Source organism: Myiozetetes cayanensis, unplaced genomic scaffold (assembly GCF_022539395.1).
Source record: "Myiozetetes cayanensis isolate MyiCay16 unplaced genomic scaffold, myiCay2020 scf23, whole genome shotgun sequence".
Classification (NCBI taxonomy): Eukaryota; Metazoa; Chordata; class Aves; order Passeriformes; family Tyrannidae; genus Myiozetetes; species Myiozetetes cayanensis.
Window position 1 is genome coordinate 10,318,274 of NW_026087445.1, and position 27,402 is coordinate 10,345,675.

At 50.8% G+C, this 27,402-nt stretch overlaps 1 protein-coding gene across 5 annotated transcripts; it reads left to right on the forward strand.

Moving 5' to 3' along the window:
* Nucleotides 1-93: 93 nt before the first annotated feature.
* On the forward strand, nucleotides 94-5,633 carry LOC126642469 (uncharacterized). Of its 5 annotated transcripts, none has more exons than XR_007629446.1 (3): nucleotides 94-302; nucleotides 4,108-4,481; nucleotides 5,058-5,633. XR_007629446.1 is itself a non-coding variant. In XM_050320130.1 (2 exons), the coding sequence occupies exons 1-2, from the start codon at nucleotides 137-139 to the stop codon at nucleotides 5,573-5,575; spliced, it is 684 nt and encodes a 227-aa protein (XP_050176087.1). In that variant the 5' UTR covers nucleotides 105-136; the 3' UTR covers nucleotides 5,576-5,633. The 5 variants fall into 5 exon arrangements, 1 of the variants encoding a protein (XP_050176087.1); XR_007629447.1 differs by having other exon boundaries at nucleotides 5,323-5,633; XR_007629445.1 differs by having other exon boundaries at nucleotides 100-302; nucleotides 4,073-4,298.
* Nucleotides 5,634-27,402: the final 21,769 nt, after the last annotated feature.

A 27,402-nucleotide genomic window follows, 5' to 3' on the forward strand; every position in this document is an offset into this window, starting at 1 on the left:
ATTTATGTTCCCTCTCACTTCATTGCCTGCAGCAGAGCCCGTTAATGGTGGCAGTTTGTGACACAACTGAAGGCTCCTCTAACGGGCAGCTCTCCCACGATTCCACCGCGCTCTGACTTCGGCTGCATTTGCCAGCATGGTGGGGCTCAGCTTCTCCCACTCTGTTTCCCAGGCTCCACAGACTAATCCTTCCTTTGGCTGGCTCTGCTGCTGCTATGGCAATATTTTCTCCCCCATCGTGGTAATCACGCAATGGTCTCTGAGAACAGCAGGAGAAGCAGTGCTTGGTAGATGCATAAAAGGTAAGATGAACTACATGTCATAAAACTTTTAAAAGTTCCTTTTTTGTGTTTGTGCGGGGGTTATTTTATATGGCTTTTGATATGAAGCTAAAATTGCACATCAAAAAGGATAATGCATCTTTAAGCTGTTACAATGACTTCTAAATTTTTCATTTAATGTCAGTGAGGAAAAAACCCCTCAGTTGGCTGAGTTACGTTGGTGAGATGGCTGTTTCATTCCATAAAGTGTCTGCAGTGGATTTGAACAGTAGGAAATCCAAGGGTGATAAATAGCTATTTCTAAGTAAATTTCATGCAATTGCCCTTTGGTTAAAGTCTTTCCTCTCAGCACTTTCCTGTGCACATAGCCCAACTAATAATATTCAGGAGCAAGTGCTTTCCAGTGTGACAACTGATTGCACTTTGAAGCAGTAAATGGCTGATTTCATAATTGGTATAATTTTTCACAAGTACCTGAATGTCATATACAGAAAGAATAAGCAACCTGGACTTAATACGGGAGCTTTTTCAATTCTCCTAAAAATCAATAATGTATTAAACCCCTCTAACTGATTAAAATAATGTGAACCCTGAGTAGGTTTTGTGAGGAAGGCAGGTTTCTTCAAGGGTGGCAGATTTATGGCAAAAGGGTTAATACATGGGGAGAACAGGGATACGTTACAGATGGAGTCCGTTTTCCTAATTAAACTTTTATCAAGATTTTCGCAGTTTGAATTGTTTCACTTAGCACGATGGGAAGGAGCGTTTCCTTCAGTGTTCAGGGCAGCTCCTGCCGAGTGTGTGATACCAAGAGCTCTGTCCTCACAGAAAGTGTGCAGATTATGAGGAGAAGAAACATGGAATCCATTCCAAAAGCATCACGTCAGCTCTGGAGGGTCCTGCTGCCCTGTGGCAGGAGAGGGTGCAGGGCAGATTTTGGGGGTAAGCTGAACAGGTGTTGTTGCTGGCTCCTTAGGAGTCTGAGGTGGGAATTCAGGATGGATCCAGCCTGGGGAGGAGGCTGCTGTGGGGGCTGTCCCAGGGCACAGGGGGCACCTGCATGCTCAGGGGCCTCTTTGTATGGAAAAGTTCAAGTAGTGTCACAGAGAAGTGAATGTGACTGGCAGGGCTACAGAAGACAGAGCCTCTCACTGGGAGGTAAGCAGGAGGTTGGGTTTTTTCCCAGAATCTGAAGATTTCTTGAAATCCTTTCAGACTGTTGTGGAAAAATGTCTGAAGGTCTACTGAGAAAATTATTTGTAAAGCTAAAGCAAAGATGCAGCCTGATGGCAGGGGCGTGCGGGTGGCAGGGCACAAGCAGGGAGGAGGGTGCAGAGGGCAGGTGAGGGAGTGGGCACCTGGCAGCCCCGTGGGTGCAGCACCCACCACCCCTCGCCAGCAGCACTGTGTGTGGCCGGTGGCTTGGAGGTCAGAGCAGTGGGATGTGCACGAATGCCTCAAGGGAGATTAGGACACAAGATCTCTGGTGTTAAAGCCTTGGCAAGCTGCTGGTGTTGGTTCCCAGTGCCGTGGGCATCTGCCCAGCCTGACAAGGTGGCACCATGTCACCTCTGCGTGGGGAAGCCACGACCCTGCTTGCTCCCACACTGTGGGTGGGAGCGCATGTCCCTGCCAGGTCTGACCCTGCATTTCCCCAAGGAAGGGCACATTCCTTCTCAGGGGGGTCACAGGCAGGTGGATTGAGGAATCTATTTAAACTTCTCTCCTCAAGATCATGATCAGACATCTTAAGCTATGCATTATTCACATTTGTCTGTTGTTTCTAACTCATTTCCTATTTTCCAGCTGAGGGACTCTGCCAGAAGCACTCTTTGCCAGAGATTAAAACAATTTAGGAAGCAGACACCCAATTCCTTTCTTTGGATAGTAGGCAAATTGGATATCTGTGAGAAGCAAGCAAATTTTATTATCAACAGATAGTTTGCTACTTAACTATCCTTAAGAATCCCCCAGCATTTCCAGGCGTTTGTTAGTTGTCTTGAGCCAAGAGGCACGTGTGGCACATGCCCTGCTGAGGAGCCCAGCCACTGCCGTGCCAGCCTGCACCCGTGCCTGGTGCTCCCATGGCAGCCTGGGAGGGCAGTGTGGGGAGCAGGTGTTTAATGGCAGAGAAGGTGCCAGAAAACAAATGTACCTGGTGCAGGAGGAAGAGCCCAAGGTGCTCCCTGGGATCTGGACCCGACTCAGTGAGCTCCCCAGGAGCTCTGGCTCTGTGGGCTGTGCTCTGCCTGTCTCTTATGTTTGTACTGAGGCCAAGGGACACAGGAAATTGCATTGACTGTGGCTCTCCTTGGTTTATATCAAAATAGCTGTTTTAAGTGTAATTATCACTAATTTGGTAAAGGCGCCGCTAGATACGTAAATTTTTTTTCTAATGTATACATGTGGCAGGTCACTGGATGCGATGACATGGGATAACCAAATCAGAACCATTTCCTAGCTTTCTAAGCAGGTTTTCAGGGGTGTGTTTTAGTATCTGGAGGTCTTCCAGATGCCTTCCCCATAGGTCACCTGGAGCTTCCTCACAAGGAAGGTGCACATCCTGCATTTCCCAGTGTGTTGGGGCGGTGCAGGAAGTTCTGCAGCAGTCCAGGAACACAAAGGGGATGGCTCTTAAAATTATACAAGTATTAAAAAAAAAATCATAGAATCATTCATCAGGATTGCTGTAGTTCTTGACCACATAGTCAATGATTTATTTAATCTTAATATATTCCACAAAGAGTCCCCATATTTCCATAAATATGTCATATCTACCTAATACATAGTAATGAACCTGCTCCAAGGGTAAATAAATAAGATCTAAGCTCAGCAAGCCAATGTTTATCAAAGGGAGATATACAGATATTGAGTCCTTTAAAGTACCATTCTTCACAGCAATCACAACCAAGTTTGGCAATTTATAACGTGTCAAGTCAATTAGAAATCCCAGGGGACTCAGAGCGAGCCCCAGCGTGGGGGGCCTGAGGTCCAGCTGTGCATATGCAAGCGGGTGTGAGCACGTTGGGGCATGGCTGTGGCACTGCAGCCCATCAGACCCTGCAGGAGAGCCCCCTGGCACTGCAGAGCTGTCAGCAATTCTAAGACATTGATCTGTATAGAATCATTGAGGTTGGAAAAACCCTCTGAGATCATCAAGTCCAATCATTCCCCAAGTGGTGCCAAGAATTTGCTAATTTTTGTTTTGAGAATTGTCTATTATGAAAAACTGAAATAGTTTTAAACAGAAAATTTGATTTGGAGTGTTTTAATTTATCTTATTCCATTGTTCCATGGAATTACATATATCAGTGTATTACATTATGAAATATGCTAATGTAAATATTTCCATACAAATACATTGAAAATACCTAAAAATATGATTGCAAAGGGAAATAACTAATTTTTTTACAGATTGCACTTTCCTAATCTTATTTTCCTCAGCAAAGTATTTCATGTCATTTTTGTAATTAGTTTGACAAAGTCAATAATAATAGAATATTCTGATTATGTCAATATGACATGTAATATTATGCACTTCTCTACTATTATGCATATTATGACATGACTTGACATGATATGATGGGTCACATTATGCACTACTACTGATGTTATAAAATAATGTAAAAGTAATGAAAACAAATTTTGAAATGAAAGTTTTTAAAAAGAATTCATGACTTTTCCTGAGAGAAATTCCCAAGCAAATCTTTTTCCTTTCTGTTTTAAAAAAGTTTTTTCATTTGGTTACTCCGCTTTTCCCCCAAGTAAAACCTTTCATTCCTCATCCTCAGCTTTGCTGTCTGCTTGTTGCTTTGTTCACCCACAGCAGCTGGGTTTGGTGTCAGCTTTTAAAGCTTTCCAGGAGGAGCGTGTGGGGAGCACAGAAACCTGGAGTGTGGGGATGTGTCCCAGCACATGAGGTGACACTGGGTGACACCAGACCGGCACGTGCTTCACTTGTGAGCTCTCGTGTGAAGTACACAGCATGCTGATCCTGATTTATGTTCATTTTTACAGGTATGCAATGATAATTCCCACCTTCCAGAAACACAAAACAGTTTGGAAAACATTTATAGCAGGTTGCTGGTGAGCTGGGTGCTTGCAAGCCTGAGCTTGCCCAGTGTCCATGGCTGATGTGACTGCAAAGGTGCAGATTTCCTGTGCAAATCTTTAAGTAAACGTGGCACTGCTGGCAGGCAGGTGGGAATTTTGGTGGCCTGGAGACTAAAGTGGGAATCCAAAATGGGCACCAGGGACTGCAGGGTATGCCCTGTGTTCTCCTGGCTGTGAAGCAGTCGGTAACACAGCGGCTGGGATTCGGATTCATTTTTAATGAAACACTTTTTGCAACAATCCTACAGCAGCCCCAAATGGTGGCAGACAAGAGGACGCCAGGTGGAAGAACTGCTCCTGCCTCAGCAGCTTCCTGAGCCCCTCTGTGAGGGAAACCCCCCACGATACCATGGGGAGCAGTGGGGACAGGGTGGTGGGAAGGGGCACTGGGCAGGGGTGAGGACTAGCAGACAGTAGTGGTCATGGAAAAGCAGTGTCAGTGCTGGCAGGTGGTGTGAGGATGAGGCTGATGAAGGGGGAAGGTGAGTGTGAGTGTGTTGGGGACCCCTTGACACGTGCTGCAGGGCAGGGCAGGACAGGGCTGCCTGATCTCTCGCCCTCTGCCCACTGGGGTCCTGCACCCAGGCTGGTGCCTGTGGGGTCAGGCAGAGGCTGAGGGGGTCTGGTGGCACTCTGCCTTAAAAATGGGCATCCCTTTCCCAGGTTTGGCTGTCAACCTCCAGGGCAGCCATGCAGGACCTGCTGCTGGGTGCCAGCTCTGTGAGATAGCCCATCTGGCCACAGTGGGAGCATTGGGGGACCCAATGTCCTCTCCCTGGTCTGACGTGCTTCACTGCGGGCTCTGCGTGGAATGGGCACTGCTGCTGAGAACTTCCCAGGCACAAGAGACCCTGGTGATACAAGAAAGGTCATCCAGGAACCTCAACAGTGTTATCCTCAAATGGAAATGTCATTTTTTATTATTCAGAGCTGATAGAGTGCTCAGAATGAAGGCAGCTGATGGCAGGGGGAGCTTCAGCTTGGACAACTCAGCCCCAGCTCCCAGTCCTCTCCTGCACACGATGGGCTCAGAGCTCTCAGAGCCACCATCCTGCCTGGCCGCCCTGCCCACGCCAGCCATGGGCCCTGCTCTGGCCATGGCACTGCAGCCTCGGAAAGGAAGTTACTGGTGTTCCCGACCGGCGCTGGAATGCCACTTCCATCTCCATGAATGCAAATGAACGGGGTTTGATCCAAATTGCATTTCCTCTCCTAGTCTGGAGTATGACGGCACATTAAAACCTGTAATATTCCACTGCTGGTCTTTTGCATGATTTTTTAATTAAAAAACTATGGAGTAAACAAACATTCTGCTCTGGAGTAGCCCTGCAGAGACTCATCCAGAGGCACATTCACAGCCCTCTACTTTTTCAACAAAGTTTATATCTTAACCAAAAAAAAAATAATAATAATATCACCCACCCTAACAGTTAGTATTGGGTAAAAGTTTGAAGTGAAAGGCAGCTGGCAACCTTCTCCAGCCCGTGAAATGATATTAACATTTTATTATTCTAAGGTGAGCTTTTTGAAACGGAATTTTAAATGTTACCCTGCTGTTCCAGAACACAAAAACCTTTAATTTTATGCAAATGAACAGCGAGGAGCTGAGCGCTTAATGTAAACGAACACTTTCTTTGTAGGAGAGGTTGGAAGGGAAAAAAAAATTCCCAGGGATTCTTTAATTGCTGTCTGAAATTATGTAAATCCCAGCGCTAGGCAGAACGCAATTATCCCGTGCCCCTCTCTGCCAGCATTGCTAATGTCTAACAAAATATCGGTGGGTGACATTTAGTCGAGGTAATGCAAATGAGAATTAATTTTTTTCCAAGACAAAGGGCAGCTAAAAGATCACCTCGTTCCTGCACGGAGGGGGCAGAGCAGGGGGTGAGGGCAGCAGGAACTGGGGCGCATGGTGCTGGGGGGCAGCAGGGCCCAGCCCAAAGCCCATCAGCGCTGCTTTATCTTTTATTTCTCAGAGGGATGAAGCCTGGGGAAGGGAGGGCAGGTTGTTTGTTTGTTTTTCTCTTTAACTCGTGGTCATCCCGGCCCGAGGGCAGGGTGGGAACCATGATTTAAACCCCTTAATGGCTCTGGCTGGTGGTGGGCAAAGGCAGCGGTGATTTATCACCTTCCCATGCTGATAACTAGCAAAAATTCTATTAAATATTCAGAGTGAGGCTTTTGCAACACAATTATCAGACGGGGTTTGTTAATGCAAAAATGCTCCTCGAGCACAAGAAAGGGGTTGCTGATGCGGGTAAGGGGCTGTTCTGCAAAGGGTAAAAACTGCCCCCATGTCACCCAAGGCTGGGGGACAGCTCACCCCACGTGGAGGTGAGGGCGGCTCACAATAATGCAGGATAAATCAGGGAAGTCATGCAGGGGTTTTCCTCCTTTTCTCTTTTTATTTTTCTTTTGGCTCCCTTTGCTTCAAAGGCCATAAGAGCCTGTGACTCTGCCGACCTTTTAAAGGGAAAAGAAACCCTGGTGGGAACTGGCATGAGGCAAGGCAGGGCTGTGTGAGGAGGGATGAAGTATATGGATACTCAAAAGGCTCCCGGTAAGGGTAAGAAGTGCTCGAGGAATTACCCTTTGAAATGTACACTTTGCAGGGAGACCCTGAGGATCATCCTGCTGAGGAGCCAGGCTGAGTTGCACCATCTGCTTGGGATTTAGGATAGGCAGGGCTGTGAAATATGAATTAAAAATACAGAGTAACAGGAAATAGTTTCCTCTTGCCCTCTTGCAATTTTGGAAATTGCACCGAGCAAAGCTGGATGGCCTCATGCTGTGGCATTCCCTGTGACAGGGATGGGTCACTGGGACCCAGCTTGGACCCCAGACCCACACCACAGGCTTTGCTACCCAGCACCAGCCCCACCTGAGTATCACTGCTCTGGCAAAGCTCAGGCACATCCCTAGTTTTTATATTCAATTCTTGCTGCATCAGCTCCCCATGGTCTTGCTACAACAGTGGGTGAAGTGCCAGTGCCCACATGGAGCCCTGGACTCCCAGGTTTTCCTGGGCAGCATCACCAGCTGCCTTCTACTCGCTCTGAGTTGCTGAAGCCAGTACCCCGAGAAATGCATCCACTGACATCTCACTGTGGCCACCAGCCTGCCCATCCCCTCTCCACCCATGCTGGGCACCCACAGGGGTTGCACAGTCCTGCCACACAGGTACCCTCCAGGGGAGGAAGGTGAGGTGGTGCAACTGCAGGCAGGAGGTGTCTCTGTCTGCAGGACCCTGCTGCCATCCAGACAGAGGCTGTCCTTGTCCTCTGAAAATTTATAATCTTTATAATCCAAGACTTAGACTCTTCAAAGCTTTATGCCTGACTTTAACCTGTAGCACATGCATAGTCTCAGTGGGATTTCTCATCTGTTAAGAGTTAAGCATGTACATAAATCTCTGCAGGCTGGGGCCCAAGGCATTCCCACGCACACATGCACACGCATTCCTGCACTCACGCGTAATGGAACAGCTCTGTGCAGCCCACTGTGTGCGTCAGTGCAGGGGCACACCGAGTCCCTGACACTCGTGCCAACCTCCTGAACATTACTTGAGCAGTTTGGATACTGTTGGGGTGTTGAACTTCTGACACCACCTTTGGCAAATCCCCTCTCTGTGCCAGCATCTCTGGGAAGCAGGAGGGGGACGACAGCGCAGTGACTGTGCCGGAGGTGAGCCAGGAGCAGCCGTGACAGCCACAGACAGCATCTGGGTCAGAGTGGGAACAGAAAAGAGCTCAGGAAGGCACTGATGTGCCACGTAGTTGGCATGGAAAGAGAAGCATGCTGAAGGTCTGCTGTGCAGCAAGGGTCTACCTTGCCTCCCACCCCATGGACTGCTTGCTCACAAATGTGCCTAGGGCAGCATAAGAGGACCCAGGGCAGCACGTGCAGATGCTTCACTCCAGCCCAGCTCATCTAGTGCAGCCTCTTGTGCTCAAACACTCCCATGTAAACTGTCACCACATACCAATGCACCCCGTTCATTTTCACTGATGAAAGCTGGTCCAATGAGACCTGGAGTTAAACTAATGTAAGAAACCACCAGATTTTTTGCAGACCAGTAGAACTGGTAAAATGCTGTGCCAGCTGCAGTACGTCCTGACAGCAGATGGTGCTTGTTGGGTGATTGTATGTAGCAGCACTGTATTTGCAGGGCTCTGGGCTATGAGATTCACTGTACAAATCTCCAAACTTTAATTTCTATGTTGCAATCTCTGCCACCAAATGACCAAAAAAAGGGGAGTACACTTCACATTCAAAATCATCCCTGTGAAGGCCTTTTTTTCCCCCTCACGTAACGTTTTAAGACGTGACCTTCTACTAAGCTCTTTCCACTTCATATCTGATTTGCAATGGGAACGCGTAAGGCCTCTTTAATTTGGGGTTAGAAATCCAGGCAAAGCCATCAGGTGAGAAGCAGCATTTCATAAATGTCTTGTGTTGTGCAGCACTCGCTTTTTTAAGAGCAAAATCGCATTCATTTCCCTAAAGCATCACCTGCCCAGCCAGGCAGCCATGGCCACGAGCAGCGCAGGCACCGCGGCTCGGCCGCGCTCGCCCCGCGCCCGCAGTGCTCGGGTCAGCTGCTATTTGTCAAAGCAGCCGTGGCCGCGGCCCCAGGCAAAGCGCTGAGCACAGCACGGCACCCTCTGAGCTGACCCGGGCACTTAGCCTTTCTGAGAAATATTTATGGAAAGGTCAGCAAATGCTTTGTGACAGGACTCTGGCACATCCCTAACCCGCTTCTCTCCCGCTCCCTGTCTCGCCCACGTGCCAGGCGCGGAGCAAACCAGGACCGCAGCTCCCTCCTGCCGACGTTTCCTCCTTCCCGTTGCACGAATGCCACCGCGAGCCCCCGCGCTGGGGACGCATTTCTGGCTGTGCCCCGTCTGTTTCCACAGGATGCTCGTGCATCAGCCCAGTGATTTCCCTTCTGCACCCATGCCATCACGGCTGTGCTGCAGGAAGCAAAGCCCTTCTCCCCATGCCCTGTCTGGCCTGGCCACAGCCTCTGCTGCCCTAGTCCCCATCTCTGTGTCACCACCTCTCGTTGGAGTTAAGGTTTGGGAGCCATGGTTGGACAGGAATGAGCAGGACCTGTTACTGCACAGTGCTGGTGAGGAGGAAGCACTGTGCAGGGTGACAGCAGGATGGCTCCATGCACTGACCATGGTGGCACCAGGTTCCTTTTGCTGATGGCACCAGGTACCCTAGCCTCCAGAGCCAACTACACTTCCCCATCTTATTGCCAAAGGTGTCTGCATCAAACATGCTTTTGCTGTGCTCACTGTGACCATGTCTGGGCAGCCCCAGCTACTGGGATTGCTGCCCCATCTGCCGGCTCCATCTTTGCCTGCCATCCCACTGTCAGCAGTGCCAGCTGCCCGGACTGGCAGCTCCTGCTCACAGGGAGGCAGACAGACTGACAGACAGACAGAGCAGCAGCAGGAACCAATCACTCTAAACAGATTTACCAGCTAGAAAGTTTCTTGTGAGAAAATAGAGCCATGAGGAGCACATGGTCCTGAGGAGGAAACAGGCTTAAGTGCCTGAGCCCTCCTGCCCTGGAATGGCCCAGGCCACTAAGCAGATCAGAGCAAAAACCTCCCGAAGCTGGGTAATTCCGCCTCTTTCCGATAAGCCGGTAACACCATTAATGGGGAGTCTGGCAAGGAAGGAACTGTGCTGGGAAAGCACTGCACCTCCACACACGGCCTATTAAAAAGGACTTAATCATAGAGAAGCCACAATGTGCACTATGTGACATTATTCCTCTGAAATAAAATTTTATATACAGTCTATCTGAGAGTAGCACAAAATAAATACTTCTAAAATCTATGATTACTGTAGGGTTTTTTTTTTTAATTTTATATTGGTGGCTGAGTTCTGCTCTTGCTCCAAAGGATTAGAGGGATAATTCTATTACAATTTAGTAACAAGATTAAAAGAGCCAGTTATCCATTTATGGGGGTCTATGGAAACGAGCAGTGGCTTCTGGAGGTCTCAGGCTCTGAGTAGGTGTATCACTCACATCACAGACACATCCAAATCAGGTTAAGGCACAGGCAGGACATGCCGAGGTGAAAAGGTCTCTGGGGCCACCTGTCCTGGCTATATTGGGGCAAGTGTTCAGGGGTTCGTAGGGCGAAAGGACACAGATGTGCAGATGCCCTAGTTTGAACGGTCACGGAGCGAGGAGAAAGGCAGGAAGAACAAGGAGTGTTCTAGAGGCAGAACACTTTCAAGTAAGGTGTGGGACATCAGGGTTTTGGCATCTGTCCTATCACCACAGCTGGGAGAGGAATCTGGGACAGCTTCCATGGCAAATTTAGTTTCTTCCTTTTCAGAAGCAAATTCCTACATTCTTGAACTATTTTTTCCCAAGTTTTCTGCAATTTTCTGGCTGAAAATGAGCACAGCAGAAGGTGCAAACACAGGAGATGTGGAGGAAGGGAACTCTTCAGTTGTGGTCACGAGTGCCTCCACAAAAGCCCTAGCAGCACTGGTCCAGCTCTGCCCCACAGGTTGGAAATTCCAGTCTGAAGCTCCCTCACAAAAAATTAATGTTCCTGTCAAGCTGCATACATGGAACTGGCATGAAACATCCAGTGTAAGAAAGTGGCCATCATGGTATCATTGTGTATATCCTCTGAACTGATTAACTGATTGATATTTAATTGATTGCATGTCAGAGCAGAACTTCAGCACATGCTGATTGTCTCGCTGGCTGTTGCTAACAAGGCTGAAGAGCATTTAGTATAAATCCATAGGATCCATGCGTGCAAAATGTGCAGGAACTGCACATTTTGGTGGCAGCAAAGACCCAAGTTCATGGAGCATAGTCAGTGATCAGTGCAATCATGCAGAAAAGTCCTTTTCCTTGCTTTCAAGATAATTGTTGAGAGAAATTTAAATTTAGCTGGTAAGTGGGGGTGTCCCCATTTGCCTGCCCCAGCACCATACTGGGCTCTGGTCTCTCTCAGAAAGTTCCTCTGGAGCACCGGTGCCATCTTTGCCCTGCCCTGGCTGTCCCCAGTGTGCAACATCAGTGCAGGTGGAGGATCCTTCCCAGTTCCAGTGCCCTGAGTGGAGGAGGCAGGTCGGGGGGAGCAGCTGATGGGGAGCACAGGGCCCGACCCACACTGGGCGGGGGAGCCCGATCCCTGATAATGGCCCAGTGCTCACACAGTGCCACTTCGCTGTTCGTCAGGAGTTTCTTTAAGGCCTCTCACTGAAGGCACAGCCTGGGGCAATCTGTTCTTTTGTCCTCAAACCAACCCTTTATGGGCTTGTTCTGGTGAAATTTATGGGTTGTTGAGTGAAACATAAGGCAACATTACAACAAAAATGTAGGACACTTTTCCTGGCCTGAACCAGGGTCTGTGGCAAGTGCTGGCTGGGGGGACATAGCTCTGACCAGGCTGTTCCTCACAAATGAGGGCTCCCAAGGACTCCCAGGCAGCGCTGGGAGCCCCTCTTCTGGGACAGGGGTCAGACACTGGTGAGCCTTTTCAACCCATGTCAGAGTGAGGAACAGATTATCCCATTGGACTGTAAAGATGCAGAACACATCCTGGATCAGTCTGGTTTTTAAATATGCAGATCCAGGTGTGCTGGTGAGCCCCCGAGGCCACAGGGAGCAGAGCCATTGGAGGGTGGATCTCCACGAGGAATTGGGAAGGATCTGGAGGTTTACAGAAGAGCCACCAGACAGTCATAACCACATTGTCTCTCTGAATTAGTTTAATGTCCACTTGAATCACTGACCTTAAGGTCTGAAAAGGACCGAATCTGGGAATGGATGGTTTTTCCTATGAGACGTGACAGTGGGGCCAGGGCCACCGTGAAGGTTCACTTATGGCAACGGGATTTTAGGATCACTTAGGGAAACGCTTTGGCCAAGAAACCGATGCTTGGGCCCTGGGAAGCAAGACTGGGGCGCTGCCGGAGGTAGCGGCGGGAGCGAGAGGAACGAAGACTGCGGAGGATGGGGGGGGACGTGCGGAGCAACGGAGCGTGAGAAACGGCGGAATCCTCTGCCCGTGGAGCGGGGGAGCGTGGGGAGCGGAACCGGCGGAGCGGGGGAGCAGGGGAGCCGGGGAGCAGGGGGAGCGGGGGAGCAGGGAGAGCCGGGGAGCAGGGGGAGCCGGGGAGCAGGGGGAGCTGGGAGCGGGCCGTGCCGGCGGAGCGGCTGTGCCGGCGGAGCGGGGAGCAGCGTGCGAGCGGAGCGGGGGAGCAGGGGAGCGAGCGGGGGAGCCGGGGAGCAGGCGTGCGAGCGGAGCGGGGAGCGGAGCGGGGAGCAGCCGTGCCGGCGGAGCGGGGGAGCAGGGGAGCGGGGGAGCGGCCGTGCCGGCGGAGCGGGGGAGCAGGGGGAGCGGAGCGGGGGGAGCGGCCGTGCCGGCGGAGCGGGGGGAGCAGGGGGAGCCGGGGGAGCGGCCGTGCCGGCGGAGCGGCCGACGGGCCGATGCTACCCCCTGGTGACCGGCGCGGGGGCTCCGCGCAGCTCCGGGCCGGGCGCGGGCGCCGCCGGGGCCGGGGGTCGTCGGGGCAGCGTCCGTCCGCGGTCCTCTGGCTTTCCATGGCGACGGCAAAGAGACGCTGTGAGCAGCGCCCGGTGCCCCTGCAGGGCCTGGGACGGGGGAGAAGGGCCGGGCAGGAGCCGCAGCTCCCTGGAGGCGCGGAACGGGGTCGGGAAGCAGCCCCTGCCTGCACAGGTAGCGGAGCTGGGGATGCCGAAGCCGAGCACAGGCGGGGTCCTCCCCTCTCCGCCCCACGGCCTCCTCACTAACTCACCTCGGACACTGGGTGCGGGAGCTGCGGGGCTCGGCCAGGACAGCCCCGCGCCAGCCCCGCTCCCGCACGGCACTGCCTTACACTGCTCACTCTGTGCATCTTGTTAATGAAAAGCATGGATGTAATTTCAATTAAAGATAATTACATATTTAAACTTAACATTAAATTCTGCACTAAAACAAAATTACATGAAATCTCAGTGTGCAGCCGTGCTGCACGGCGGCGGGCAAGGGAGCAGAGGAAAGAAATGCTATTACGCAGAGCGAGCTGATCCCTTCTACAGGATCTCCTGCCTGCACAATGCTTCCCTCTCCTGCAAGTTAAATCCAATCTGTTCCCACACACCACCTTTGGAGGTAGCTCCGCTTGCCTGGTTGTGCTGTGCGGGCCCCACATGCACCCAGCCATAATCAACACTGCCTGTACAATGCACAAACCAAATAAACGCACCAGGAGTGAAACTGTACCTTGGCAGGGTTAGCACAGGGTTGGGGGGACCTGCTTGTTCCAGCAGCAGGCACTGCCTTGGCCGAGCAGCCAGGTCCCAGCGGGTTCTGACATCCACTGGAAACTGCTCAGAGATGTTGTGGTTGCATAAACTCTGCTGTTAAACCCTGGCTCAGGGTCTGGAGTAAAGCTGGAAAAGTGTTTTCAAATAGTGATAAAAAACACAGTTCCCAGACTACTGAATTTTTGTATGAAATTCAACAAATTTGTTGGCCTCAAAAGCAATTTTCTGAAAATTGAAAACTTTTTTGATTATTCTTTACAATTCCCCCCAAATCCCAAACATGACATTGCATTTTTCCAAAAGCGAAAGCTTTTGTTTTCTGACCACAAAGACACTGAAAACTGCTGATTTTGAGATGGCATAAATTGCTTTTTACTCCTCTCAGTCTCTGTTTGACGAACAAATTTAGAAATCCCAATTATTTGCCCAAGTGTCTGGGTCCAAGCACCAGGATGGCACCGCAAGGGACTGAGTCAGGTCACCACCAGCCCACCCAGCTGTCATGTTTTTTCCCTTGCCAGTGCAACCCATGGAGCTTGCAGAGGGCTGCAAGATTTTCAGCAAGGGGATGATGCTCACATGTTGGTGACTCAGTTGGAGGCCCTGTAGGAGTATTTCTTTCCAGTCTTACATAGTTCCTAAAAATAGAAGGCCAGAGGATGAGTGGGCTTAACCTGTGGAAATTCAGGTCACTTTAAAGCTGTGCTAATGAGACCTGGATTTCCCAGGCAGGGCTCAGGGCTGCCCTGGCTGTGGATGGAGTCTCCGGAATCCACCTTTGCTGAAAGTGACAGCTCTGGCTACTGGCACAGAAACAAACCTCCTTGTCCCACCTGAGTTTTTCAAACTGCCCTGCATGCTGAATGTGGATGGAAGGGGAGGCAAGGGTCCATTTGGCTCTGCCCAGGAGGTCCCATGCCTTGCACTGGTCAAGTACACGTTAAAAGCATGGGCATGGGGGAGCAGAGGAGGAAGCAAGGACTTCCATGCCCCCATCCCTCCAGAGCCGGCTTGTGCTTGAGTCTGTCATGATGCCCTGTTGTGGTAACCTAAAGACACTGTGGCACCATCAAACCTCTTAATCGAGGGGCTTTTGTTTAATAAAACATAAAAATTATTCATTGTGTGATTTAATTTGATAGGAAATTCAAGCTGCTCCTGTAATAATTATTATCATTATTGATTATTGCAATGTAGCTGAGCAGCCACAGCCAAGGGCCAGAGCCTCGCTGTGCCCATTCTGTCAGGGGACAGTCCACTTCTCACACTGTGAGTGTGTAAAAGTCTTACACTTCCTCACCTCACCTGGACACAGATGCTGTGCTGAAATTGCAGGTTTGTGCTGTGCAGTGGCTCAGAAGTGCACCAGACAGCAGCCTGAGGATGAGCAAACCAAACCTGAGCTGCCGTGGTGCCTATGAAACAGTGAGCTGTGTCACAGCAACGTTGCTGCCATTAAGTTCCAGTGTGAACGTCACCTGCAGAGCCCTTTGCTCCTCTCCTCGGGCTGCAGTTGTTTTCCAGCCCTAGAAGATGCCTGTTCCTCAGTGCACAACAGGAAAGGACAGTTTGCCACTGGAGGGGAGGGAGCTGGCAGGATTTTCTTGTTCCTGGGCAGACACTTCGAGCAGCCATGCAGAGGGCAGCACCACAGGCACGGTGGGCACTGCGCATGGCACAACCACTGCGCTCCAGCACTGGGGCTTCTCCTCCTCTATTAAATGATTGCAGTTATCAAGCACTGACAAGCGGCATTAAAATTTATTACCCAGCGTAAAGTTTTATTTAAGGGATGGCTGGAGATTTAGTGGGCTCTGTGAGTCCTTCCTCAGTCCAGCTGTGTCACCTTTAATAACTGCCTGTGCGCTGTGCAGGACTGGGGGGTGGCCCTGGCTCTTGGTCCCTCTCCCAGAGGTTCCCCTCTGCTGCCCCCCATGGCACCCACACCCCAGTAGCCCTACATCTCACCACTGCCAGCCTGGCTGCGCCGATCCTGCCGGTGGCATGCATCCGACATTGCTGAAGGAGCTCCTCTGGCAACACTTGCATTAATCAGTTTGGCAATCGTGAAATACACAACTGGAGTTTAAATCCTGGCCTCACTAATGGTTTACTACCCACTAAATCCCCCTTCATGTTATTTAACTTCTAAACCCAAGGAATATTCCAAGTCAAAGAGGCTCTGTGTCACGCTTAGTCCATCTCAAAGAGCCTGGAATTAACATCCCTTCATGGCTCGACAGTGCCTGCCACACGGAGCCACCACTTGCTCCTTATTAATATTTATGATGGGGAGAGAAAGTTGCATAAATCTTGGTTGATACTTAATTAAACCCCACTTCTTTTGATTTCTTCTCTCTCAGCTTCACTTAGTGCAGACTGTGCAGCCATTAGATGCTCATCCCACATGGAACAGCCTGGCACACACAGTGGCATCCATGAGCTAGGTGGGATTTAGTGCCTGTGGTCCCCCCACTCAGCACCTCGATGTCGCTGGCTGCCTTTGCCACCCAGGCCTGGCCAGCACAGCCGCAGGACGGAGAGTGATGAGGCCCCATGGGGCCACACGAGCCCCAACTGGCACAGCACAGCTCAGCCCCAGTCCCTCTGCTTTGGCTTATCTGCGTCTCGTGTCTGATCTGAGCGTGATCCATAAGAAAACAGTTAACGCGTGGCTGACATATCTGTGATACAACCATCATAGCGAGGAAGCAGCTTGACCCCCGAAGGCTCCCGCGAACAGGCAGGATTGACACTTCACATTGACTTTGCTTCAGGCTTATCAACAAATCTCAGCCAGTTTTATTAAAGAGCCGCGTGTGGGACGCGCCAGGAGCAGACAACTTCATCCGCGGTGGCTCGGGCACCAGCGAGCACTTGTCTCACTGCTCCTTGTTCATATGTTCACTTTACTGGCAAGATTAAAAAAGCCACTTTGGGTTTCACTAAAAGCCTGTGGAGTTTCCTGGTCCTTTCATGAGGAGCGGGAGAGCAGGTTGGGGCTGGCTGGGATGGCAAGGGCTGCAGTGCCCGGCGATGGTGGTGAGTGCTGGGAGGGACACACAGCATTCCTAGGGGCTCCAGCCCCATGACCCCTGGCTGCTGGATAAGGCACTTTGTCTCTGTGGATCTCTGAAACCCATCCTGAACTACATTCCCAGGAAACACCAAACTCTAAAATCCCAGCCAAAGCCGCTTGGGCAGGCCATGTGGGCAGCGCTGCCTTTTCTATACTGGTTTCCTTGGTTTAGGCTCTATATTTTTTGCTCAGTTTGTTGTGTATGTCACATTTTTAGGGGGAGAAGAGGGCTGGGGCGGGCCCCCTGGGTGAGAATTAGGGCAGCAAGCATCCAGCAGGATCAACTGTTCTGAGGTATCATTTGTAATTATGTCTCTTTTTACTCATGCAAATTTTATCAATATTATTTATATATTCAAAACCATTTATAAATAATATATACATTTATGCTAAGGTAATTGCCTCAACTAGATTATTTGTCCCAGTTTTTATTGTCTATCCAGATGCTGAATATTAAAAGCATGTTTTCTGGTCTGCGTCAGTGGCTCAGTGCTGTCTGCCTTCCCACGGGAACACCTCTGCTGGTTTGGTGGGACAGGAAGGTGGAGGAGGGTATCAGGAGGGAGGGCAGAGAGAGGGGAAGGACAACAGGGAGCCGGAAGGGGAGCTTGGAGCTGGTGACCATCCCAACATGCCAGTGCCAGCCCTTCCACACATGGTGCTGCAGCTGCCCCAAGTCCCCTCAGCAGGGCAGCAATCCATGGGTGTGCTCCAGCCAGGAGGGACAGGGCTTCAGAAGCAGCTCAGGAAGCTGGTCCCAGTATTGCTCACATCCCATCCCACCTTCCACCTCTTCACTTACCAAAACTTGACATCTCAATGAAAAAAGATTAGGAGCATTGACAAGCCTGCAAGGTGACAGCTACAAAGAAATATGGAGCAATCACATTGTCAGAGTGACTATTAGGAACCCAAAAACCTCAGCTCTCCTGCACGAGCACAAGTGATTTATTGCCCAGCACAGTTCATGAACTCATCAGTGGTTTTGCATGGAGAAGAGATGGATTTTCTTTCAGCTGTTTATGGTGTGAGTAGACTGTCCTGGAAGTTATTGTTTGATTTTATCAGGTAGCAGTGCTCGCTGGGTGAGCTGAAAGCAGAGCTGGCTCCCCAGCTAACAGCCAGAATTCACCTGAGGCCTGAGGCAGTGCTTGTTTCATGGGAATTCCTGACATGGCCTCGTTCAACAGGGCAGTGCTCACATGTGGCTGAGCTGCAGCCCACCTGGGTTGGGGATCCTTTTTCTGTGGCCCAGAAAAACAACTTGTGCAGCTTTTTTTGGCCTCTTCCAGACCACAGTGGAGCCTCCCCAGTGGTCATTTGGCATGTGGCCAAGCTGACCTGCTGTCCCAGTCAGCACCATGGATCAGTTGCTCCAGAGGCAGCAGGACATCACTGCCTGGTGCTGGGTGCTGCTCCTGAGCTGCCGGTGCACAAAGGGGTTTGAAGATGCGGATGCAGCCTCAGCTTTCTGACAGCCCCTTGCTTGTGTTACAAGTGTAAATGTTTCCTCTCCTGCACGGGATTGCGTCTTGGATGCCCTGGGAACAGCTGTGGTTTATGTAGATTTTAAAGGTGAACTTTCATGCTCAGTGAAATTTTAAAAGCAGCTGATTTACACATGAATCCATTTCTGGCGAGTGTCGATGTAGCTGTTTCTCTTCCTTAATGGTTTGTGACTGAAGAGCTGGGCTGTAAACAAGTGGCTCTGGTGCAGAGCAGCGCTGCCTGCGCATTGCCGAGTCCACCCCAGGGGCAGAGCCCATGGGCAGACCCTGTACCCATCTGCCTTGCCCAGAAACCACTGCCTGCTCCTGCCCCCTTCCTGTGCCCTGGAGACCCAGCTGCAGCAGGGATGGCCACCAGAACATGAGACTCCCACGGAGCCCACACTGGGGCTGCCATAGCTGCCACAGCTGCCACAGCAGGTGAGCAGCAGCAGAGGCAGAGTGCCCGTGAGGTACCCAAGGTTCAGGCAACATCACCTGCCCCAAGCCCTGCCCCAAGCCCCTGCCAGCATCCCACTCGTGCTGTGCTGTGGGCTCACCCATCCACCAGCCCCGCATTCCTCGTCAAATCCAAGCCCAGTGCTCAGGTCCCTGAGCCCTCTCCAGCCCTGACCCTTTAAAGACACTTGCTCTTTTTCCTTTAAAAACACAAACTTTAAATGGCTCTGAATAAAATAAAAGAGAATAACTGAACTGTGAAAGGTGATGATTGTATTTCTTTCACTTGTAAGAGAGACCTTTATAACTCTCCAGGGAGGAAAAAACAATAATGGTCCTTCATGGATGAAGTGCTCTAAATATGGTGTATATTTTTTAAAATACCAGTTCTACAGTTATTGAAACAAATTATTGTTAAATGCATTTACAGCATAATAACTGTGCTAATTTGCTGATAAAAAGCATCCAGCGTTAAACCCCCCATACATTATTTTGTCATTAGCATTTGTTAGCTCCTCGTAGGTATTTTCAGACAGAAGGCTTTGTTCTGTATTTAGCACATGGGCCTGCTTCCGCTCTCCCCTCCCGCTGGGAATTGCGTGTGCACAGAACTGCAGCTTTTTTTTAAAACTTCGTGTTTAAAAACGGAAAATTTATTTCATTTCATTAATGGGAGAGGGAGGAAGGGAGAGGAGGGAGGAGGGTGCGTGATTTAGCGAGTGGCGTGTCACATGTCATGTCAGCACCTGCAGCAGCTGGACCCAGGGTGGGAGTGGACCCCAGGTGGGAGTGCAGACCCCCGGGCACTGCATGGCCATGGTCTCCAGCTGGATTGGCATCACCTGGCCATGTGCTGCAGCCTCGTGCTGTGGTGGGACTGGGGGGTTCTGGCCAGCTCCCAGTAAGGCCAAGGGGCCACCAGGGCACCCTGTGGGCACCCTGCCAGTGGTGGCTGCAGCGTGGGGAACATGGCATTCCCCAGGAGTGGGGAGAGGGTCAGGGGATTGCTGTGCCCAGGAGGCAACACGAGGCTGCAGTGGGGGGTCTGTCCCATCCCATTGTGTCTGTCCAGTAGCCTTGGCATCCCTGGGAGGCGTGCAGGATCTGGGGTGCTGGGAGTGGGTGGGGACAGTGGTGCAGGACAGGATGTGTGCACAAGATGAGAGCTGCACAGGGAGGTGCATGGAGAGCAGCATGCAGCATGGGGTGGTGGGTGTGGGAGTGGCTGGCAGGTAGGGGATTGTGGCAATGGGTGTGGGATGACGGTTGTAGGCAGGGGATGGTGGTGTGGGCAGGGATGAGGGGTGGGTGGTCAGTGAATGGGGGGTGGGTGGGCACATCCCAGCCTGGGAGCAGCCACCAGTGGTCTGGGGGGGATGTTTCTAGAGCTACTGTTGCCGTAGCAACCCTGCTCCAATAGTAGTATTGCCAGGAAAAAAGCAGCTTTATTATCAACACAGATCTTCCCAAATTAACCCTCTCATGCCCACTTGGCTCCAGCCCGGTGCTGGCCCAGCTGGGTGCCGTTGGCTGCCCATGGCTTGCTTGGCTGATGGAGGCTGAAGCGGGGCCAAGCTGGGATCCCTGTTCTGCATCCACAGAACATGCGCCCTCCACCACCACGGGAGTGCTGGAGCATCCCAAGGGGCCTTTCCAGTCACAAACGTTTATTGTTGCCCATGCAAGTATCAAAACTTCAGGCCATCCATCTAACCACCATCGACACAGCACTGGCAGTGTGGGAGCCGTCGTGGTGACAGATGGAGCAGGTGGAGGGAGGAGCGGGGAGCTCGGCTCCCAGCCCACTTACCCTGCCGAGCTCCGCTTAAAGCACGAGATATATATTTCCCCCCTGAAATATTACTGCTAATTCTCCATATGAATGTTCCCTGACCCTTCCTGTGGCCTCCAGATGCAGCCGTGAGAGATAAATAATGGTAATGAGCAGCAGGGAGGGGGTCGAAGCACGACGCCTCAGGGACCACAGGAGCAGTCTGACAAAGCATTTGGAAGGGGCCTGGCACTGCCCCTCACCTCGCAGGGACCACACACGTGCTCCCCGGCTGCACACACAGCCCCGACCCTCCCGATCACCACCGGCTGCAGACGGCAGGCCTTGGACAAATCAATTAGATAGCTACTGTATATTGATTAATACCCATGGCTATAAAAATATAATTGATTTCCTGAAGAAGAGCAGAGGTAATGTAGAGACCAAACAGAAAACCTGTCTGAAGAGTGATCAATACTTACATTCAGGAAACTCACCCAGGAGTATAATTGGACAAAGCAGAATTTGGGCCAAACCAGGCACCAGGAGTATGATTTTGCTAACAACCAGCCACCAGGAAGCTCGTGGGACCAGCCACATCATTCCCAGGAGAGCTACAGCCACACCAGCTCAGTAACGTTTCATTTTCATGCCTTTTGGTGACAGATGCAAAACCACAAAACTTTGTATTCTTCACCAGCCCAAACATTCCAGCTGGACTGAGCTTCCTCCCACTCGGGACAGCCTCAGGGCTCCCCCAGGACACAGCGATCCCAGGGACATTTCCCAGCTGTTTCTGAGCCTTGGCAATGTTTCACTGCTCACACAGGAAGGCTCTGAGAGGTCCTGCCTAGACTAAGCTGGTTGTTTCGTGTGGGAAGTGCTGTCCAGCCCAGTGCCAGGTGCACCCCAGCCTCCTGGAGGGCAGGACGGTTAGCAAGGCACACAGCCAGATTACAAAATGCAATGAAATACTTAAAACCTGCCCTCCAGACTAAAGTAAATCAGACATGACTTTGACAAGGTGAAACCAAAGTGATGAAACCAATCCATTGTGCTTGGGGAATCGATCTCCCCGGCAGGGAGTAGAGAGGCCATCGATTCACAGCCTCAGCAGTCAGGAATGTCAAGCTGCCTGATCTAAATTTCTATATGCATCACTCCAGATTAAACGATGGAGGAGCACGTGTGCAGGCATCCACCTGCCCGGCCTCATCCCACCAAGCGGTACCAGCACAGACCCGCTGGGGGCAGAAGCCTCAAGAGGAAACGAGCAGACAGAGGCAGGAGGTGCTAGTGCCTCCCCTGGCAGCAGTGGGCACCCGCCTGGCTCTTCTTGGACTTCCACAGTGCAAATCCCAAACACCTCTGCGAGCCCCGGGGGCTGCCTATTCAGAGTGTGGGGAGGGCACCTGCGTTACAGTCTCACTGTGAAAGCCTGTGTAGTAATTAAGATTTCATTCTTAAAAATTAAATATTTATCTGCAAACATGATCTCTGGCTGTGGAAAGCCTGGGCCTGCATCAGCAGGAGAGACTGAGAGCTGTCCCCAGACCGGGATGGGGGTCTGGCCCATCACATGTGACACTGCACTGGTGGGGCCACTGCTGTCGGCCGCTTTGTCACTGTCAGACCCAGCGAGGCCATTAGTTTTGTCAGTGTGAGAATAAAGAGCCGTCTCTGGGGAGAGATGGAAAAACTCGATCCAGCTCCCAGCAGCCCTGAGGGGGTTGTGTTTTACCATTTCTTTATGACTTACCAGCTGGAACATGAGCAGGCTGAGCCGACGCGAGTGGCAGGACCATTTTCTGCTTCCAGCTCCCACCGGGAGCCTGTGACAGAACATCAGGGACCGGTGCGGGAAGCTGAGAAGCCTGGGAACAGGTTGAGGGAGAGAAGCAGCTAGAAAGGGAGGGAAGGAGGTGGTGTTCCATCCTGCCAAATCCAAAACACTTCTGGCCTGTCCCACCCCCATCCTGCCAGGTGGGGCTGCTCCATGCCCCCAGGCTGGGTTGGGACAGACTCTTCAGGAAAAAGGAGTCATGGAAAATCTCCATCTGCTTGTGGTGCCCTGCAGCCATCCTGGGGTGGGGTTACTGCTTCAGGGGGCCAGCTCTTGAGCTGGTCTTGGACCATCCTAGAAAGGAGTGGCAAAGTGCTCACAGTACGCAGCTGGGACGCTGTGCTCATGTAATGGATGCAAATCTGTATGCAAATAAGTCCTGTCTCTGGACTCAGAAAAACCCCAGAACTCATTAGAATTAATATGGTTTGTCTCAACCTTTTTTTCACCCACCCAAGGAGTAAATTGCTCTTTTGCAACAGTTACGGCTCATGACATATTTAATCCTTTCAGTAGAAGGACTCCACCAGCCACCAGATGATGAGCAGCAGTACAACAATCCCCATCTCTGCTAAATGAAGCTGTGGGCATCACCAGACCTTCTCCATGTCAGCAAACCTTCTTTTCTTTATTTCCATCAGTTTTACTACTTTAGCTGACACATCTCTCAGAACACCTGCGTGTGAGGAACTGGAGCTCTCATCTCCCTGGATGGTGCCACCCGGTTTGGTGACACTCTAGGGGCTTTCCCAGGACTGAGTCAGTCATCAGGGGGTCCCATCCTGCCTGTGGGCTCAGCTCCTAAGGGGTTCTGCAGAATTGACTGCAAAGTTGTGTTCCAAAGGAATGTCCTTTCAGCGCCCTTTCCAGCAAAAACCTCGGGTGGAATGGGGTGGTCAGGAGTCAACAAGCCTGAGGCGGGGCTGTAAAACCACTCATGGAGTCTGAAGTTCTTGGAAGGGAAACCTTGTCTGATAGACAGGGAAAGCAGGCTGGTATCAGTCATATAATACCTCTCATTAGTCTTCTGTAAAGCAGGAGATAAGGCAGTGAAAGGGACAGCTGCTCCCTCACTGGGTGGTGGGTGGGTGGGAGTTTTCTGCAGCAGATTTGTTAGTGCCAGAGGACTTTCCCATGGGAGGGGTCCCCACTGCAGGTGCACACCCTGCTCCGCCAGCAGCCACACTCTGTTGCCCTGCCTGTGCCACAGGGGCTGCTGCAGGAACCCTGACAGTGCCCAAAGCCTAGGGCTGTGTCCTGCCACTCAGCCCTTGGCCTGGGACACAGGGCAAGCAGAGACCACAGGGCCAGAGAGCCCCAGAGAGGCTTGGGGTGCCCGGCAGTGCTGGGAGTCTGACCCTCACCCCTGAGGCCTGAGCAATGGCATTAATCCAGCTCTAGAAATAAACCAAGGCTTGTATAGCTAAAGATTTCCCAGGTTGGTAAGAGCTTCTACATTATTTGCTTCTTTTCAACCTCACAAAATCCATTTGCAGTTATTTGCAGCAATTCCAAGCAAAACACACACCCCAAACACACCTGGAAAAAGGTACCTGGTACGTGGTAATTGTTTATGCAAAATAAACCATCACTGCGGATGGTTGGCATCAGGATACGTCCTTGTCAACATCATTTTAACAATGTTCCGTTTTCTGTATGAATTACTGTATTTGCAGTTACGTGAGAGCAAACACCACCCAGCGCCCACACCAAGTCCAGCTTCCTACCCTCCCACATCACAATCTTTTTGTACTACATGAAAGCTAGTTTCAAAATTTCATGTTCGTAGTTACAGATTAAATAATATTAAACAACATTACACTGGAAAGATTTGTTTCCAGGTAGTAAATAGATTCCCCATATTATTCTTTACTGTAAGTAGTTGTTGTTATATCTTATTCATCTGGAAAATAATTTCAAACAGCCATGAAAATAGCAGATTTCTCTCTGTTAAAATGATAGTCAGAGCCTGGGCCGCTGACATATAGTAACATGATTCACTTGGACAGTTACTGACTGCACATCCAATTCATTTCTTCTCCAGAGCACCAAGTTATTATCTGAAATGCACAAGGTGTCTGGGGGTAACATATGATCAGCCAGGGACGCTTTTGACGGCTTGAAGAGCAATCAATAAAAATTGTCTCCAGCAGTTTTGTAGAGTATGGAAGTTGGTGGTGAAATGAAGTGATGGAGATTAACTGGTGGAAGTCAATGCCCCAGTGCTGTGAACCCTGTTTTTTAATTAAAGATCCAATGCTGCTTTTCACTCGAATGGGGTGTTTTCCCCCTGTCCCAGACTCGGTGCTGAGGGATGACGTCCCTCCCCTCTGTGCATGACCGTATGTGCACCAGGTAGTGGCTGGTGCTGCCTTGCCTGCCGGGGACCGGGACGATGACACTGCTGGTGGCACTGGCCTGGCACAGCCCTCAGCAGCCCCTCACTGATGCTCTGCTGTGCTGGGCAGTCACAGCTGCCTATTCTTTGGAAATACATCTTAAGGATAATCTTGACAGTCATACTGACCAAATTAATATTCTTCATATCCCAAATACACTCTTCACTGGCAGCATTTTGTTGGTGCATCCCCAACAAAAAGGCCCTTATGACAATCATTTCATCTGGGTCTCATTTTTCAGACTGCCTGAGCTCTCACAGAGGCTGAAGTAAGTTTTTCAATTAACATTAATAGTGTGGGCCTGGGCTCTGCTCTCCCTGCAAGGAATGACAATTGAGTTTTGCAAAAGCTGCTGATTCTTTATTGCTTCTATATGCAGTAAAGGAGGTCAGTGTCACCAAAATGGGGGGTCGTGGCAATGTCCAGGGGGGGACCTTGCTGCTCCCAGGAGCAGCCCCAGCCTACCAGCCCTGGGAAGTCCATTTGCATTTCTATGCAGAGCAGGTTTTAAAACACTCTGTTAATTTTCTTCCATTAAACACAGTACAAAGCTGTATGGTTTTGATGGTGACATAGTAAAAAACACTTAAGGACTTGTTTACAAAGAAATAGTTATTGTCTGCTAAATAGTTTTAATGGAAGCTCCCTGCCGGGGCTTAGTGCGGGGCTGCGGATGCAGGGGGCAGGCCTGGAGCAGCGTGTTCCCTGCTCCTCACATACTCATCGCTTAAGTGCAGGGGTTTTGTAAGAGCTCCAGTGCCCACAGATGAGATGATTGCATGCTTTAGAGCAAATCTGTCCTCCCGTCTAGTCAAGTGTCTTTCTTATCAGTGCCATGTTTAATATTGGGATTTCTGTGGATGGCATCTTTCAAGTGTGAGATTCTACAAAGGTGTGTGTGCACACAGGCTGTGCTTTACTAACAGTATGTGTGCATGCTGGCTGCCAAAACAGATGCTACTGGAGGGACCTGGCCCTTCTGCCCTGGTCCCTGTGCGGGGCTGCCTGCTCCTGGTGTCAGCCCACTGCCTGAACCATGCCATGGCACACTGTCCCAGGGAACTGCTCAGGGTTTGGACCATTGCAGAATCCCACCCTGGGAATCCAGGCTTTGGTCCAGCAAAGATGTTTACAGAGAGTGTATGAGAGAAGAGGAGGCAGAAGAGAAAAAGGGAATTATGATTTGAATGTAGCAGCTCATGGAGGCAAACGAGGCAGAGTGGGTCTTGTGCCAATACCCCAGTGGACAGAAGCAGCAAACAGGGAAACCTGCCAGAGCAGAGGCACAAGAGAGCGGGAGCCCCTCCCCACCACGAGCACACACTGCTGTGGCAGGAGCAGCGGGTCACTCACTGCCAGTTCTGCCGGAGGGTTTATGGGCCCACGTGCTGCAGCCAGCCCCGCCGTGCTGGTGCCAGTGCTTCAGCCCAGCCCTGCCCAGCCCTGCAGCATTCCTCCAGCTCACACCACTGGGATCCAGCAGCACAGGCCTGAACTGCACTGCTTGGCTTAATAAGAAATGTATAAAAATAATAAAAATGGAAACGCATGGATATTATTTGTCAAATGTGTGCCTAGCAACTCCCTGTTATTTCACATATCGTTCTAGTGGGAACATAAGTAAAACACATTAGCAGTAATTTAAAGTTGCTATGTGCATTGATTATTTATACCCCTACATAAAATCTCAGCCTCTGTGTGCAGCACACCAGCCTTGATAAACTGTGTATGTTAAATCACAATCTCCGAATATGTGGACAGAATCTCCAGGCGAATATTGTAGGGTTTTTTAATATATATATAGAGGGATAGATCCACTCTTTGGTAGTGACTTGTTTGGTTCAAGTGCATCTCTAAATCACGCTATACATATAAATAATAAATAAGGGAGGCTCATATCCTTAATATTATTCTCATGTCTTATTAAACTAATATTTCAAAAAACTTTTATTTTTCCTTTAGTTGCAGGTCACCACTGAAGTTTAAAAAAAAAATTACAATCCGGCTCTGATGCTTCATGGGAAGAATGCGAGAGTCCCTGTAAAGCACAGGCATGAATGATTATTCTAATTGCCTGGAGATGCCTTCTGAGAGACGGAATAATTAAGTGGTGAGATGATTGAGACCTTTGGCACCTTTGTCTGTGTTCCCCCTCCAGACCCCCCCCAGCGGTAAAGAAAAGGACCATTTTCTGAAAGTATGCTTTATTTTTCACTTCATCACTATGAACATTTTATTTGATTTCTTGCCGTGAAAATCTTTCACTGAAGTCGTGTGATTTCCAACAGCCCTTTGTGCGCAGCTTTCCTGCCGGCAAGGGAAGGCTGAGGGATGGGGCCGAGCTGGGGCACCGGGCAGGCAGGGCAGCCGCTTGCCAACACCCCTGGGGGAGTCAGGCTGGCTGCAGGGCCGCGAGCCGCTCTGTGCCCGCCTGTGCCCGCCTGGCATCGCGGTGCAGCTGGGCTGCCTGCCCGTGCACAGGACCCTGCACGCACAGCATGGCCCTCACTCCCACTGGGGCTGCTGCCAGAGCCCCGCGGGCACACGGCCGGCTGCTCCCCGGCCAGAGGGCACAGCCACGTTGTCCTGCCGTGAGGCAGCAGGTGAACCCTGGTGTGCCCAGGGCCCAGGTTATTGATTGCTGGCTGTTG

Bases quoted from the DNA above. Each gene is read 5' to 3' on its own strand.
- LOC126642469 (XM_050320130.1), top strand. From the start codon at position 137: ATGGTGGGGCTCAGCTTCTCCCACTCTGTTTCCCAGGCTCCACAGACT. The intron at 303-5,057 runs GTAAGATGAACT...TCCCTTTCCCAG, and splicing joins GCTTGGTAGATGCATAAAAG to GTTTGGCTGTCAACCTCCAG.